At 36.1% G+C, this 16,496-nt stretch overlaps 1 protein-coding gene across 1 annotated transcript; it reads left to right on the forward strand.

The window, feature by feature from the left end:
* The first annotated feature begins 244 nt into the window (after positions 1-244).
* On the forward strand, positions 245-6,166 carry LOC142644632 (magnesium transporter MRS2-3-like). The gene is made up of 6 exons (XM_075819210.1): positions 245-716; positions 1,765-1,947; positions 2,072-2,200; positions 2,386-2,528; positions 2,671-2,839; positions 5,869-6,166. The coding sequence occupies exons 1-6, from the start codon at positions 288-290 to the stop codon at positions 6,151-6,153; spliced, it is 1,338 nt and encodes a 445-aa protein (XP_075675325.1). The 5' UTR covers positions 245-287; the 3' UTR covers positions 6,154-6,166.
* Positions 6,167-16,496: the final 10,330 nt, after the last annotated feature.

Raw genomic sequence — 16,496 nt, forward strand, 5'->3', positions numbered from 1 at the left:
GAAGGTTTTTCTCTATACTAATATAGTCCTAAAAGCTCAAAATCAGATATTACCTATGCCAAGTTGCCAACAAGATTACCTATACAAAAGCATATTATATTATATATGTGCACCTCAGATAGCAACCAGAATAGGCGCCATCTTGCTCAGTTTCAACCTGGGACTTCATTTCCTCGTATTGCACTATCTATAAAAGTTATTGAAATAGTAGCATTAGTTTGGATATTACTTAGATTATATTTATAGCCATTGAAGAGGTACAGAGTGATGCAAAGGAATAGAGAGAGATGAGCTCTGGTGGTGATTATCATCGTCTTCTTCATAAAACCAAGTCCCACATCGGCCAAACTAATGATTTCAGCCCAAATCAAGTCCGGCCACTACCGACTGGGCCACGTAAAAAGAGTACAGGAATTCAGGCCTGGATGCTGATGAACAAAAAGGGTGAGGCCCAAGTTATCGAGGCCGGGAAGTATGCAATCATGCGGCGAACGGGCCTTCTGGCCAGAGACCTTCGAGTCCTCGACCCAATTCTCTCATACCCATCAACCATTATGGGCCGTGAAAAAGCCATTGTGATCAATTTGGAGCATATAAAGGCAATAATTACAGGACTTGAGGTTCTCTTGTTGAATTCTAGGGACCCAACTGTGATGCCATTCATTGAGGAGCTCCAAAACCGGATTCAGCGTTTTCACCATGCTACCATAGCCCAGGTTTCAACTGAGATTTAATTTTTAGGTTTTTTTTTTCTTAATATTTTATAATATATTTGATGGTAAATGAGAAATAATGATACATGTCACTTTAAATCCATTCATGATTTTTTAAAAAAATTAAAAAATTCCATTTATAATGGCCAATTTGTATTGAAGATACTTACCTAGACATCCTAGCCTCAATTCCCACTAGAAGTTCTCTTAGGTTACTTAATACACAATTCTGGCAAGTAGAATCTTGTATTCATGGGTTACTCCCCATGAGTTGATCCAAGGGATCCTGCCATGGTGAGATCCAAGGCATCAAAAATTTGTATTTTTTATATTATAAAGTGATTAAACTTTAGATACAAAATTGGTTGTAACTTTATGCTAAAATCTTACTTAATATCTTCTTATTGGAAGTGAATTTTGACAAATCTACCATTGGATTACATCTTCTTCTTATATCCTTCATGCTTGCAAAATTTCTAGAAAATTAAAAATCAATAGCTATGTCATCAATAAATTGTTTAAATTGTAAGTTTTTTGTAATTTAAAATTATATATAAAATATAAGCTTCTACATCATATAGTAAATAATATTTGATTGACAAAAATTTTGACTGTGTATTAAGAGCGTAAAAAACATACAATTCAACGATTAGATTTTTTAAATATATAGTAATATTTATTTTATTGAGTAAAGTACAATCTAAAGTTACAATTAATTTTTTAATTTTTGGCCTATAATATATTTTTTTCCTTTTCAATTTTTAAGGTTAATCTTGGGACAAGATTATTACCCCTAGTTTGATTCTGATTTTAATTTGTAATGTAATGTTTAGTGGTTGCATTTTTTTTTCTTAGGGAGTCTTCTTATAAAAGCCTAAGTTCAAATTATTATCCAAATTACTTACCATGCTAATAAATCTTTAAGCAATTGGAATAGAAGACATTAATTTTCTTCTTCTTTTTTTGTTTATTTCTTATTGTATTTATTTTAAATAAGAGAATTTGGTCCTAAGATGAGAGATTTTTGTTTCTTATTGTGTTACTATTACAGAAGGGCGATGTTGATGGTTTGAATTTCTCCAAAGAATTTTCAATGCTTGAAGATCAAGATGAGTCTCTTAAGGTCGAGGAAAAAACTGATGTAAAGAATCAAGATGGATCAAAGGTTCTTCCATTTGAGTTTGTTGCATTGGAGGCATGCCTTGAGACTGTTTGTAACTGCTTAGAGAGCGAAGTAAATTTTACTTCTTCTTTCCAGTTTGATATATAGTGTTTTCTTAGTCTTTTATGAACTTGTGTTCATTTATATTGTTTTACTAATTTCTTTTATTCTTTATTGTTATATTTTTCCATTTCAGGCAATCACTTTGGAGCAAGAGGCATATCCAACCTTAGATAAGTTGACCTCAGTGTTAAGTACTCTCAATTTGGAACGTGTCCGCCAAATTAAAAGTCGCTTGATTGAAATATCTGGACGTGTTCAAAAGGTTGAGAGCATTTAAGGTTCTGAACCCAAAAAAAAAACATGTTCATTCCTTGCAATATGGTTTAATTCACTGTGATGGGACTTCACCATTGTTGATTTATACATTAGATTAGACTAAAGAATTATACTATAATAATCTTCTTTTTTTTTTTTTTTACTTATAACTGTGCTCATACTCATCTGCAGGTAAAGGATGAGTTAGAACACTTGCTAGATGATGATGAAGATATGGCTCAAATGTATCTTACCGAAAAGTTGGTTTATAGTTCCAATATGAATGAGGGAGATGATATGGATGATGAAAGTTCTCAATCAAATTTCGATGACAGGCATGTGATAGTAGCACCACTACCATATTTATCATATGAATTCCAATTTTTTAGTTGTTTTAAACTACCATATATATGTGACATTTAATATTTCCATTTATTTTATCAGGATGCCAACTAAAATCTCTTTGGAAACTTGTAGGTGTTCTATTTTATCTGATGATGAAGGCCAAAACCTTGAGAACCCCCATGGGAACCATACTAGCAGTACTCAAAGTTATATGAATAAGAACCTTGACGTAAAGGAGCTTGAAATGCTCTTAGAGCCATATTTTGTGCAAATTGATGGTACACTAAACAAACTATCAACGGTACGTAGTCTTATTTTACCTTACAACTTATTGTAGACATGAACATAATTTTTTTTTTTTTTTTTAATTCCTTATATGAAGAACTTGAAGTACTTATAATAGTCCCCCTAGTTAAAGCCTACGCAGTTTATCATATTAATTTTAACAACATATTATTAAGGTGAAATTCTTCTCACCAATTACTTGTTATACTAAAAAAGGACAACCAATTACTTGTTATACTGAAGCATAAAGCTTTTTGTATCCATAGCTTTGTAGTTTATTTGAGCATGCAAATCTCAACACCTAGTATCATTTTAAAACTTTAATAGAACATGATAAATACCCAATATCTAAAGAAGTCTTTGATGCTTGTGGTTCAATTGTAACAGTTTGACCATTTTCATTCAAACTACTAAATAAAACTTCCAAGACAAGCATGCGTTTAAAGTTGAACACTCATGCACACAAAACATTCATCTTGAATAGTTTGACTTTGACCAAACAAGACCATTGACTAGTTTGACATTGACCATTGACCAGCCGTTCCTCTTTCAAGCGTTTCATCAAGATGTCTTCCTTTGTCAATATTCTTCAAGTCATTAGTGTACCATCCTTCAGCCAGGTAATGCTAGTACCCTGAAAATGACACAATTTTATGTCATAACTTGCCATGTGGCGAGTTGTGATTGGTGAATGTGTGTCTCCACATGGTCTACTAACACACCTTCACCCATCACAACTCATCATGTGGCAAGTTGTGGCACAAAATTCTGCCAATTTTGGTGGTACTAGCATTACTCCCTTCAGCCATAACATTCCCTCTTTAATCAATGATATAGCCTTTCTTAGGCCCTCGTATATAGCCGTTTTTCAATATTCCTCCATTGCACGTTCATTGTGACATTATAGGTTTATTGTAATAAAACAATTGAGTATGGTGAAGATATAGCTATCAAAGGTGTTTGTGTATGTTTAGACCCCTTAAAATCAAATAAGTTTAACCTAATGAATTATCCAAGTAGTTACTTAGGTTAATTATGATATCTAGGTTAAACACATGCAAACATATGAAAATTAAAGAAGACAGTAATATGATGATCCAAAAAAACCAACATTTTCAAGGTAAAAATCTAGGAAGAATTTAACATAACTATCCTCAAGGTAAACAAATCCACTATGATAAAATGGAAGATTATAATAGATTTAAACACTAAATCTAAAGCTACCACTTATATATAGTCTGCTTCCCATTGTTTTTCTTGCAGCTTATTGTTCTTGTATGTACTTTCCAACTTTCAGTTAGTCCTGGACTATTCTAACGTTATCGTCTTGGTATTGCTTTAGAATGTTGTTTTTTGGAGACCATTTTGAAGTTGAAAATGCCATCATTTTTTTATGGGTAAAATTTATTAGAAAATAAGGACAGACCTTTCATATATAGAATGTCTATAAAAGACTTTTTTTTTTAGGCTGTAAATCGAAGGTTCATCTAAAGAATACAAAGTACTATATGTCTATGTGTTTCTTTTTATTTTTCTTTAAATTTTATAATAACTTTTATCTCTAAAGACAATTATTATTTTAATTATTATTTGCGAAGGCCAATCGTGGCCCTCGCAAATAATTTAGTATTAGTGAGGGTATATTTTTAACTCACACAAAAAATAAACTTTTTGCAAGGGATTTTTATTGTCCCTCCGAAATAATTTGGTGAGAATATTTCCCTCCAAAAATTTTGACATTTTAATAATTATTTGTGAAAGTCGATCCTGGCCCTCGCAAATAATTTAGTACTAGTGACGGCATTTTTTTAACCGTCACGAATAATACACTTTTTGCGAGAGATTTTTAATTGTCTCTCGTAAATAATATGGAAGGAAAATTTCCCTCCAAAATATTAGCATTTGTGACGCTACAACACAAAATTGCGATAGCTTTTCTTGTTGGTCACAAATGTTTCACGTTTTACCAAGTATTTGCGAGGTCATTATTTTGCCATCAAAAATAGGATTTTTTTAGAGGGCTTTTTGGGTCCGTCAAAAATTCTTCGTCGCTAAAAGGCATTTTTCTTGTAGTGGCTTACTAACGCGACCACGTGTAGCACTGACTCCACAAACTCTTCTATCTTAGATTTGCTGAACACAAACTCCCGCGCTTGTGACTTTGAGATCTCACTCAAAGGTTTCAGATCACCATCAGTAGTAGATCTTTATGCAACAACTTGTTTCCACCAATTCTTGATTGTAGATCTCTTGTTCTGACAAATATTTGCTGAGTTAGAAGGTACATAAACCTCACAAATCCTACAAGAGTAACTCACAAGACTTCCAAGAGCTTTTAAAACGTAGTTAAAGTTTTCCTTTTATATCTAGTAGTGTTGAACTGAAATCCTAAACATTTTCGCGAGCTTAGGCTTGACTTAAAATTCTGTAGAACATGATTTTCAACCAGTCAAGCTTCACAATAGCTTGCTTCTATTTTCTGTAGCTTGACAGTTCTTAAAACTTAACTTGAACAAACTTGAGCAATGTCTAATACCTAATCTATATATGTTTTTGTTCTTGGTTTTCCAACATACAAATATTTGGAAACTACACATTTTATCCTAAATATTTAGAACCTAACAAAAGGCTTTCTTTTAGTGAACGTAGACCAAAATAGAACCACATAATCCCTTTGTCCACGTTCTCTTTATGCTCTCTTTCTTTGCTTTAGATTCTAACACAAGGAAATGAACTTATATTATTCACAATCTTTGAAGTTTTATTTCTTATTAAAGATGGAAATTTTAACTAGGATTGTAATGGTTTTTAACTTGGATTGTAATGGTTTTTAACTTAACCTTATTAAAATTGTTCAATATCATGCAAGCATCACAAAAATGCACTAAAATTTTTTCTTAAATATCCTTAATAAGCATAAAAATGTGTTGGAAATTTAGCATTGAACTCCATTTAACTTTGCTAATATTCTCTTCTATTTCAAGCACACCATTAATTTTTCCATTGTTAATGTATCGTTCTTTTTTGGTGATTGTATTTTGGAAGCTAAGGGAGTATGTACATAACACAGAGGACTTCATCAACATAATGTTGGATGACAAACAGAATAAACTACTGCAAATGGGGGTCATGTTAACAACAGCTACCCTACTACTAACTGCCTTTATTATTACAGTTGGGTACTTAAGCATAAATGTTAGAATTGCTCTATTCAATGATAATTTAAATGGAGAGAAAAATTGGTTATGGACTGCTGGGGGTGGCAGTATTGGGTGCATAGTCCTATACCTCTTTGCTTATAGCTGGTATAAATATAAGCGATTGATATAATAGCGGAGGTAAAGAGGCTATTGATTGTAAAACATTTATTATATATTGTGTTGAAAATACTTTGTATAGACACAATTTTGTTATTCTTTTTTTTTTTTTGAGGAAACACAATTTTGTTTGTTTGCTATTATTCTATACCTCTTAATGCATTTTAATTATTATCATGGACATGATTTGTTTACTACTTTGTTACAATTTGAGAGACTTTCAATTGCTAATTGATATACTAGCCATGCGATGTTTGTAATTTCTTATTTTAATTTCTTTTAAGTATCTAAATTTTTGGATAGTTAGGTCACCGTATTTTTATTTCTTTTCAGCAATCTTGTTTAATGTTTACCAACTTTTTTCTTATGTTATAGTAAATCTCAATCAAACAATCACCTAAAAAATGGTAAATTACATTGACACTATCAAGGTATAGCAAAATTAGAGTTGTTATACCTAATTTTTTAAAAATGACATTATGGCCTCAAATTATCGAAGTTATATCACTCAGCACCCCTCCCCCACCCCCACCCCCTTTTGAATTATTTTGGAAACGGAGTGTTAAATATATTATTCATTTTGGAAGTGGAGCGTCATTTCTTGAAAATCAAGTATAGTGAGTTTAATTTCGTTATACCTTAGGGGTTTCAATGATGTTTACCCTTAAAAATTGGGGTTTTAACTTTTAAATCAGTCTTTTTGGCAGTAGCTACAAAAGCCCTTGTGGCTTTCTCGTAGTACATAGAATCACATTGAGGTTTTAAGTGTAACGCTTAATGCATTGTGATATTGTCCTACGTGTAAACTGCTAATTATGTAACACTTAAACCCCTTGCGAATTTTTAAATTGTAACACAAAACCCCCCATGTGGCATTGTTTGTGTGAAAAATGCAACTCTAAATATACATGTTATCGCTTGAGTTACTCTTTTTTTAATTTCAAAGATGATTAATAGTTTACACATAAACAATAAGTATTACACTCAAATCTTCAAGAGGGATACAGTGTTTTCAAAGAAATCTTAGAGATGTCGTGTACTTTTCCCTTTCTTATGAGAGGAGAAACAGCGAAACAATAGTTAAAAAGTATTAGTGATAATACAATAAAATATACACTATAAATTACAATAAATTTAAAATTAGAATCAAATCACTAGATTAGATTATAGGCACAAAGTAAAAAATAGAATGAAACCAATGAGATTATTAGATATAAATCTCACTCTAATTAAAAAGATTCAAGTCCCTTACCATTGGCAAAAGCCACAAAACCCATAAATATGTGTAGCATATTTTCTATTTGACTTGCTCCTTGCATCAAACATTGCCTATCTGTGTCATTGAATGTCTTAAGGTTAAGATGCACTAATAACCCAAAGTTTTACCAAATAGAACAATTTTCTTCACCTTAAAATTTATAAATATAGTGGGTTCTAGTTAGTTTAACTGGTAAACTTTTTTATAGTTTAATAAAAAAATTTGGGGTTCAATCCTTGCCTATACCAAAAAACGATTGGTGTCTTGGTCTGATGATAATGAGTACAATCATTAGAAGCAGACGTTATAAATTGAAAATCTATAAATAAATAAAAAACTGTCAAATATACATTCTTGTATTATAGGTAAATCATATGATGTATCTATATAATTTTATTGTTGTGTTGAGTAATGGTTGTGGTGGACCTTTTTTGTAATGTTGAGCTAGGCTGCCTCTTGCTATACTAGGCCCAAGATGTTCTGGATCAGGGAGTTGGAACCGGTCCAATTGCAACCCACCTTGGCCCAGCTTGTATACAAACTATGCCCCGTTTATCAAGATTTTTGATCACATGCCCACGGCAGACAGATTTAACAAAGATAACAAAAGAGATGCGTTCGCTACTTAGACAAAAGTAAATAATGGGTCATGACAAGGAATGCCCTTTTTATGAAATAGTAGAAATAAATGTGGAAGAGATAGTAATAAGCTTATTGAATCAAAGAGAGAAATGTCAGTTTGATGTGCCAAGTTATGTCATAGGGCCTAAGTCAAGAAGGGAACTATTTCCTCAATGCGAATAATCTCCCCAGAAAGAAATTAACTGCTTTAAGGGAACGGGCCTAAATGACCTATGCCCAGAAGGATCTTTTGCCTTTAGCAAAGAGCATGGGCTTTAGAGGGAGAGAGGGAATCAGCCTATCTAGTGCATGTCTGCCATTCTATTCTCTCCATTTTGTTTTCTTGTTCTCTCTAATTCTTTCTTTCTTTTCGTTTTCTTTCTCAGTGCTTACTTAGTTGTTGTGATTCTCTTCTTAGATATTACTATTACTGTGTTTGTGTTCCCCCCTCCCCCCTCTTACTGTGTACTGCAAGGGTCATTTATATAATGCCTATCGCAGCTAACTTTTACTATTTTAGCCTTTAACCACCTTTGTCTGGTGTGGGTGTCCTTGCCGACCATTACTGATTGGTCAGTTGCCCAGTCAGTCCAGTCAGTACCACTTACCTATGCTAGTCGCGTCATTCCATATCACCAGACGAAGAGGTCTATTTTGTTTGTTTGCTTACCGTGGCATTCTTATCTACCACAGCGTGAGTGCTCTCTCTCTCTCTCCATCCCTCATGGCATGCACTTAGTGGTTCCAACTCATCTTTCCTTCTATTTGGGCGGTATGTCATCCCAGCAAGACACTTCCCCCAAAAGAGCCTGAGTAGGAACCATAAAATAGGTTTTCCCCTCTCCCTACTGCCAAATCATGCCCTCTTACGTCTGACCCATGACCCACCACTTCCTGTATTGGCTGGGTACAGGTTTGGTGGTGTCTGGGCCTTGCGCGTGCCTCACTTTCATGTTCGTCCAAAACCTGCCTGCCGCTCATGTGTTCGCCGTGGTCTGAAGGCTCGTCTGCACATTCTACCATCCATCCATGACTTCTTACAGCATGAGCTGTTTTCCCATTCGCGTGCCTCACTTTCATGTTCGTCCAAAACTTGCCTGCTGCTCATGCATTCGCCGCGGTCTGAAGGCTCATCTGCACATTCTACCATCCATCCTTGACTTCTTACGGCATGAGTTGTTTTCCCGTTCGTTCTTTATTGGCTTGCTTCCTTTAGGGGGCTGGGCTTCGCTTGATTGTGGGCTTTCTTTCCCTCAGGCCACCCTTTTGCTTCTTCATGTGGTCTTGCTATCATTTCTTGCCGCATCACTCTGCTATTCTTGTTGTGATGTTACTTGACCCAATCCTGCTAGGCCTCTCTGGGCCTACTGCTTATTTCTTTTTTGATGACCCAGTATGATCATTGGGCTTTTTACTACATTACTTGCAGGCTCTTGTGTCCCATTTATTTCCTTTTAGGCATCCTTAACCCATTTATTTTCCTTAGGCATCCTTGGCCCTTTCTAATTCTACGTTTCCTATGGGCTTTTACTAACTCCTTGGGCTTCCTTGGCCCAATTACTCTATCCTTCATCCTTGGAGCTTATGAACTCTCTATTACCCCTTACTTTCTTTACTTGCATTACTTCGGGCCCGCTATAACTACTGTGACCCATTCTCACATTTTTCTACATCACATACTGCCCATGGGTTTACTACTTCTCTCTTTTCGGGCCTTTTTAGGCCCGTTTACTTCCTCAAAGTCCATTTGTTTGCTTTATGGACCTATGATCTGTTACTCCTGCCGCTTGGGCTTAATGACTTTTCTATCCAATTACTAACTCTCTTCTGCCCATATTGTTGGGCTTCTTCTTCCTACTGGGCTTTCCAAAATAAGCATCAACAATGGTATCGTTGGATGTTGATAATTCAATAGTTATAATGAGGAGAGGAAATTTGAACCCTGGACATTTCTGTTAAAAATGCTAAGAGGTTGTAGTTAAGGGATCAAGATCCTCTAAAGTTTCTAGGGTACTTAATCGTATAGAGTTCTTTTAATTTTAAGGGGAAAATACAACTTACCCACCTGTGGTTTGTCTAAAATTCAACTTGCCTACCCGTGGTTTCATTTTTGACACTTTACCCACCTGTGGTTCATTCCCTCAATGCTCCGTAACCCACCTCCCCACATGTCGTTAGTCTAACACGTTTTATCTCAAATCAGAAAACAAAATAGATCAAACACTCCTCTCCCTAAAACACACTCTCACACTTGCTCACCCACTCAAAACCGAGGATGCTACCCACTACCCACCTGAGATCTTAAACCGAGGATCATCTGGATAATTTCATGCAAGGCTAAGGAAGAAGGAGATGCATGGATTCGTTCTTGATTCTAGGTTTTGATCACTACCCACTTGTGATTTTTTGTTAACATTTTGGGTCTTGATTCATTTGGGTTTCTTTCTCTGGGGTGAGTTCCTTACTTTCTTAGATTTAAGTTTTAGGTATTTGAATTTCTGGGTTTTCTTTTCTTCAATTCTTGGAATTTTTGGGTTTGTCTATAAACTTGAACTTGATAGAGGAATGGGTTCAATTAGCCCATATAATATATGATCTTGATATAGTACATACCATAGAAATAAAAAAGACTAGGAGTGAGATGTATGATTGCAATGTATTAGATTTGTAATTGATCAATTTCTAAATTAACTTGAAGATCTTGGTATTAGGATCTTTCGAATGATAGCTGGATGTCACGGAGCTTTTTTTCCAATTTAATGGCCTATGGTTGGAATTTGGTGTTGTTATAAAATGTTTGAATACTCAGTTACTCACCTTGTGAATGTGTTTTAATTTTTTTTCCTAACAGTGGTAAGGTCATTGATGACCAATTAACTTATTTGACATGGTAAACTTGAAACTACTGTCTCTTATTTGGTGTTTGTTGATACCGGATTTTGTCCACCCTCGATTTGCATGTCGGACCTCGAAAAATCCAAAAATATCACTTTTTCTCTGTGGGTCCACGAAAGCGTCCAGAACGACGTGGAGCAACCTGTTCGGGCACTAGAGCACCCGAAGTGCCTTTTTTCAGCTAAAATGACCAAAATGCCCCTAATCAACCCTAGGTTTGACCGAAGATCAAACGAGGTCCAAACTCTCACAAAAAAACGTTTTTCATAGTTTTACATCAAATTCAAGCTTCTTGGATATTTTAACAGCTTTGACCAAGTTTGACCTGAAGTCAATCCCGAGTGGGCCCAAAAACCCTAGTTTTGATCCGGCTATCAAAACGGGTTAAAACCAACACCATTGCGAAGATTATCAAATCCTCATTCCAACGACTATTCGTGGGTCAAAATTGGAGTTAGAACGGCCGAGATATCACGAAAATCGAGATGACACACCGATTGATGCACCGCAAACTTCTGAGAGCCATAACTTTTGATCCGACCATTGGATTTTTAAGATCCATATCTTTTCAGAAACAAGAAGTCAAGATCTTTCCAAGGGTGCCCAGATCTATAAATTTTGGGGGCCTTTTGAGGCCTGTGGCCCTTGAAAGGTCGTCGCCTCGTAAAGCGTCGGGGCTATAAATAGCCCTAGGCACTCTTTAGACAACAACAACAACAACAACAAAAGAGATTTTTTTTTTCCTGAAATTTGCTTTCTGCCCAATTTTCTCTACATTTTTTTTCTCTCTTCCAAAAAACACATCAAAACTTCTTAATTCTTCCCTTTTCACCAAAAAAAACAAGGTATTGTTCTTATACCCAATCTCCATTTCCTTTGGTTCTACACTTTGGATTTGGGGTTTAGGGGTGTGAATGTAGCTTTTTGGTTATCTAGAGGTGTGGATGTAGCTTTCTAGTTATCTAGGGGTGTGGATGTAGTTTTTTGGTTATTATCCACACCCCTAACCTTCTAAATCATTCTCTAGCATTTATCTTGCTTTTTTAGCTTGAATAACATGATTTATTACTTTCTTTAGCATGTTTCTTGATTTATGTGTGTTTCTAGCTTAGATTTTCTGGTTGTTATGGCTTGTGTCATGTTTTATGCTTAGATCTACATTTTTACATGTTTATATGTTTAGATCTACATGCTTAGGGTTTTATACCATGCTTTCTTTTGTTTCGTTCTTCTTTTTGCTTTATGTTGATGTTAGGGTGATATATTCACATGCTTGCCACGCTTTGCTTGGATCTATGCGCTTTTCGCCATGTTTCATGCTTAGATCTACATCCGTACATGGCCATAGGCTTGGATCCGTGTTCTACCACGTCAATGTGCTAGATTTCTACATGCTCACATGCACGTTTCTATGCCTATATGTCTAGATCTAGGTTCCCACATGCTTGTGTGCTTGGATCTATGTTCTCTACATGCTTTATGTGCTTGTGCACTCCATACCATGTTTGTGTGCCTAGACCTAGGCTATGTTTGCCATGCCATGTGCTATTGTAACCTTTTGTCGCTTTGTCTTGCTTTCTTGCGTTTTGGCCTATTGGTTCAGGCCCGATCTAGACCCTATGGTCTTTATCATTATCCATACACCTTGGCCCATATCAAAGGGTTTGGATCATCCTTATTTGCATGTCTATGCTTGCTTGCTTCTACGCTTTATGCTTGTGTTAGCCCCTCTAGTTCTAGGCTTTGCCATCTTTTGTGCCCTTCGCGGGCTTGACCTTGTGTGGTTACATCCGAAACCTATGAGGCCTTGTTTGGATGTAACCATTTGGGATGCATCACCATGATGCCAATTGCTTCGTGCATACCTTTCCCCTTTTCCGCTCTGTGCAATGCTATGCTTGTTTGTGCCACCTGTTAGCTTTCCATGCATCTTTACACGCTTACTTACATGTTCATGCATAAGTCTTGCTTGTTAGTGTATCGTCCATGCTTTAACACAATGAAACTATGGACATTTGATCCAAACCTACATTTGTCCCTCACGGAAACCATCTTTTGTATCCTTTCTTGCTTGTTTGCATCTTTGTTTGTTTGCTTGCTTTCTTGTTTGTCTGCTTATCTTTGCTTGTCATGTCTCCCGCCATATCTATCTTGCTTGTTTACTTTGTTCCCTTTGCACATTATCTACGCATCTCTTTCTTTCCATTATTGGTCTATTGGTTTCTTGTTCTTGCCTTTGCATGTACACACATGGAGCTAGGGCACATGGAGCTAGGGCACATGGAGCTAGGGCACGGTCTATCAAGAGCAAGCAAAAAGGGGTGCGGGTGCAAGCATGCCAACATGAGCCAAGCAGCTGCAGTCAGTAGGTTTAGGAGTTTAGTCTTTCCCTTTGGTTATGTACTCTTTTGAACCCCTTCCTTCCTCCTCCCTTTCTCTCTTAGATGGTTTGTATTAGGTATATCATGCTGTGCACCATTCATTCTCATCTCTAGAGTATGGTGACCCCTGTTTATTTTTTTACAGCTATATTTTAGGCCATGCTCTAGGGATGTAGGCATCTACTTTCATGCTCTGTGTGCTTTCATTGTGCATAATGTATGTATATATATACCTTCTCGCCCCCTCCAGTGTGATTGTCATAGTCTGTGTCACCTAAGGCCAGTGATGCCTGATTTCCGTTGCGAAAGTAATGTGACTTGTCCCCAGATTTTCATCGTAGAAATCTAGCACTTTGCTTAAACGCCTTAGGAAAGAATAGATTGGGACCACACGCATTCAAAAGCCAAACCTCAAAGCCCTCATGCATGTAAAGCCCCGAATGCCAATGTCAAGATCATGTTTTTACTGCCAATCTCCGAAAATTAAGGTTTTATAAAATTTATAAAAAAAAAAAAAAAAAGGATTGTCCTTGGACAGGCGTTGTGGGGTGCCTAACACCTTCTCCACACATAACCAAACTTCCGGACCTAAGAATCAAGATTTTTTGCCATCCATATTAGATTAGGAAAATTTTCATTTTTCTTAACCTAGGATCGGTAATAATATCAACTAGAAATAGGTGACCAATCACACCTTAGAAAAATCCAAAAATTGGTGACAACTCCACTCACCTTTGGCAATCCCTTAAAATTTGGCCCAGATTCCTACCATAACACCAAAGGTGGACTTACCTTCCTCCACTGAGATAGAGAGCACTCGAAGCTCTGTGTGAAGCACACACACACACCGATCATTGAGAGGGGCCCTCCAACGGGGCCTTGCGTGCGCGGGAGCTGTCACCACGGTGGGTGGTCAAACGAAGGCCCACGACAGTGGTGGCAATTTTTTTGCCCCATTCTAGATCGAGGCTAGGCTTCGACAGTGTCATTCATGCTAGAAGATTTTCTCAGCCAAACAGAATAATATCCTAGTCAAGAAACTTCTGGTTTCCTTGCACGAAATTACCCAGATGATCCTTGGTCTAAGATTTCAGGTGGGTAGTAGGTAGCATCCTCATTTTTGAGTGGATAAGCAAGCGTAAGAGTGTGTTTTAGGAGAGGAGTGTTTAATCTATTTTGTTTTTTAATTTTGGGATAAATCATGTTAGACTAACAGGGAGGTGGATTACAGAGCATTGATGGAATGAACCAAAGGTGGGTAAAGTGTCAAAAATGAAACCAAACGTAGGCAAGTTGAATTTCGGGCAAACCATAGATGGGTAAGTTGTAATTTCGCCTAATTTTAATCTTTCATTTTTATAATTTTTCCATGTCATTAATCCACTAGCAAATCCTTTTGGTTATTGGATAATTTCAAAGAATGCCTGAGAACGGAGGTTAGCCACCACTACCTAGGATGGAGCCATTTTATAGGAAGTTTAGTTAGCTGAGGATGGAGCAACTATTAGAAATGATAATGGCTATAACACTGCAGCCTTAAATGCAAAAGAACCACATGTGAGGAGTGCTGGAAAAATGGAGTGTTAACTTTGCTTATTTAGTAATTTGAGTGTCATACTCATGCACATAGACCTTGATGGGAACAAAGTTGCCCAGGAGTTGACAAGGAAATGATGATTTTTTTTTTTTGGTCGAAAAGAAAAATAAGATGATAGAAAATATAGATTGTACAAATTTATTCCCATGACCCTAGTAGATACTTTAAAATATATATATATATATATATATCTTGTTAGGGGAAAAAAAAGTTAAGGAAAAAAGAATAAAGCCAAACCCCTAACTTAAAATGGAAAAAGAAAAAGAGAACAACACTACAAATATGTGGGGGAGGATTGGGGTACTCTTCTCCCACCATTTTCTCTTCATTTTTGATGATTGAATTTTGGTGGGCTTGGAGAGAAATTTTCTAGACTCTACCATTTTCACTCCACTCTTCTCTCCCAACCAAACACACCCATTATCCATTTTCTCTCCTCCATTTTGTGTATGTTTGGATTGGTTGAAAATAGAGAGAATGGAAAAGATAAAAAAGAAAATTGAGGAGAAAATATCATCTATCCTTATTTGGTTGAGTTGAAAACACATAGGAAAGAAAATAGTGGGCTCCAGTATATTTTCCACCGAGGCCCACAAAAATGTATCTCTCCAAATTAGAGAGAAAAGGGGGTAGAAAATGAGAGAAGAAACCCGAATGACTCTTTTGCCCCTGTTCTTTGTTGTCTTTCCCTTGCCAAAGTTATGTTTTTCTTTTGGATGCTGAGAATTTCCTTTCTTAACAAAGCTGCGGATATGAAAAGAGAATTTGAGCATCTGGGAAGGTGTTGTGCAGTACTGCTAATGGCGAATCAGTGAGATTAATGAATAGTGAAATAGAAAGAGAACAAATTGCTCAAATTGGTTAAAGCCAAAATAAATAGGCCAAAAAAAAAAAAAAGAGTGTCTAAAACATGGAGGCCATGCAAGACTCCACGCATGAGAAATCATTACAAAACTAAAAGGCAAGATTAAAGTTGCAATGTTTTTTTTTTTAGCAGTCAATACTTATGCAACAGTGTAGGAAGCACTTGTCGAGGCAGCCTTAACAGCTAAGAGATTGGGTTTCTACAGAATTTTGTTTTTGTGTAGCAACAGGCTTGTAACTGTTTATGCTCTAATAGCTGGCAGGACATGGTGATGGTTGCAGATCTTAGATCCTTAAAACAACAAGGTGTTAGTTGTAAAGCCTTGTGTTAAACTTATGGTTAAGTGATTAAATTTACCATTTCCTAACAGCTTAAGCTTTTGGGACAATCGGTGATTTAACTTGGTATCAAAGTAGAAGATCCTGAGTTCGATCCCTGGTTTTACTCTACCTCCCATTGAAAATGTTAAATTCCCACTTGTTGGGCCTCACTAATAAAGGGAAAGTTTAGGCCCACAAGTGAGGGGGAGTGTTAGACTTATGGTTAAGTGATTAAATTTACCATTTCCTAACAGCTTAAGTTTTTGGGACAATTGGTAATTTAACACCTTGCATGTTCCTAGAACCATTTTGGACTCAGTTTTTTGTATAGTTGATCTAGCAGCTACCATCCCAGGAAATCATAGTTGGATTACTCCAGAACTTGTGTAATGACTTTGTTTTATTGGTATCCAAAAAAA

Source organism: Castanea sativa, chromosome 7 (genome assembly GCF_040712315.1).
Source record: "Castanea sativa cultivar Marrone di Chiusa Pesio chromosome 7, ASM4071231v1".
Lineage (NCBI taxonomy): Eukaryota > Viridiplantae > Streptophyta > Magnoliopsida > Fagales > Fagaceae > Castanea > Castanea sativa.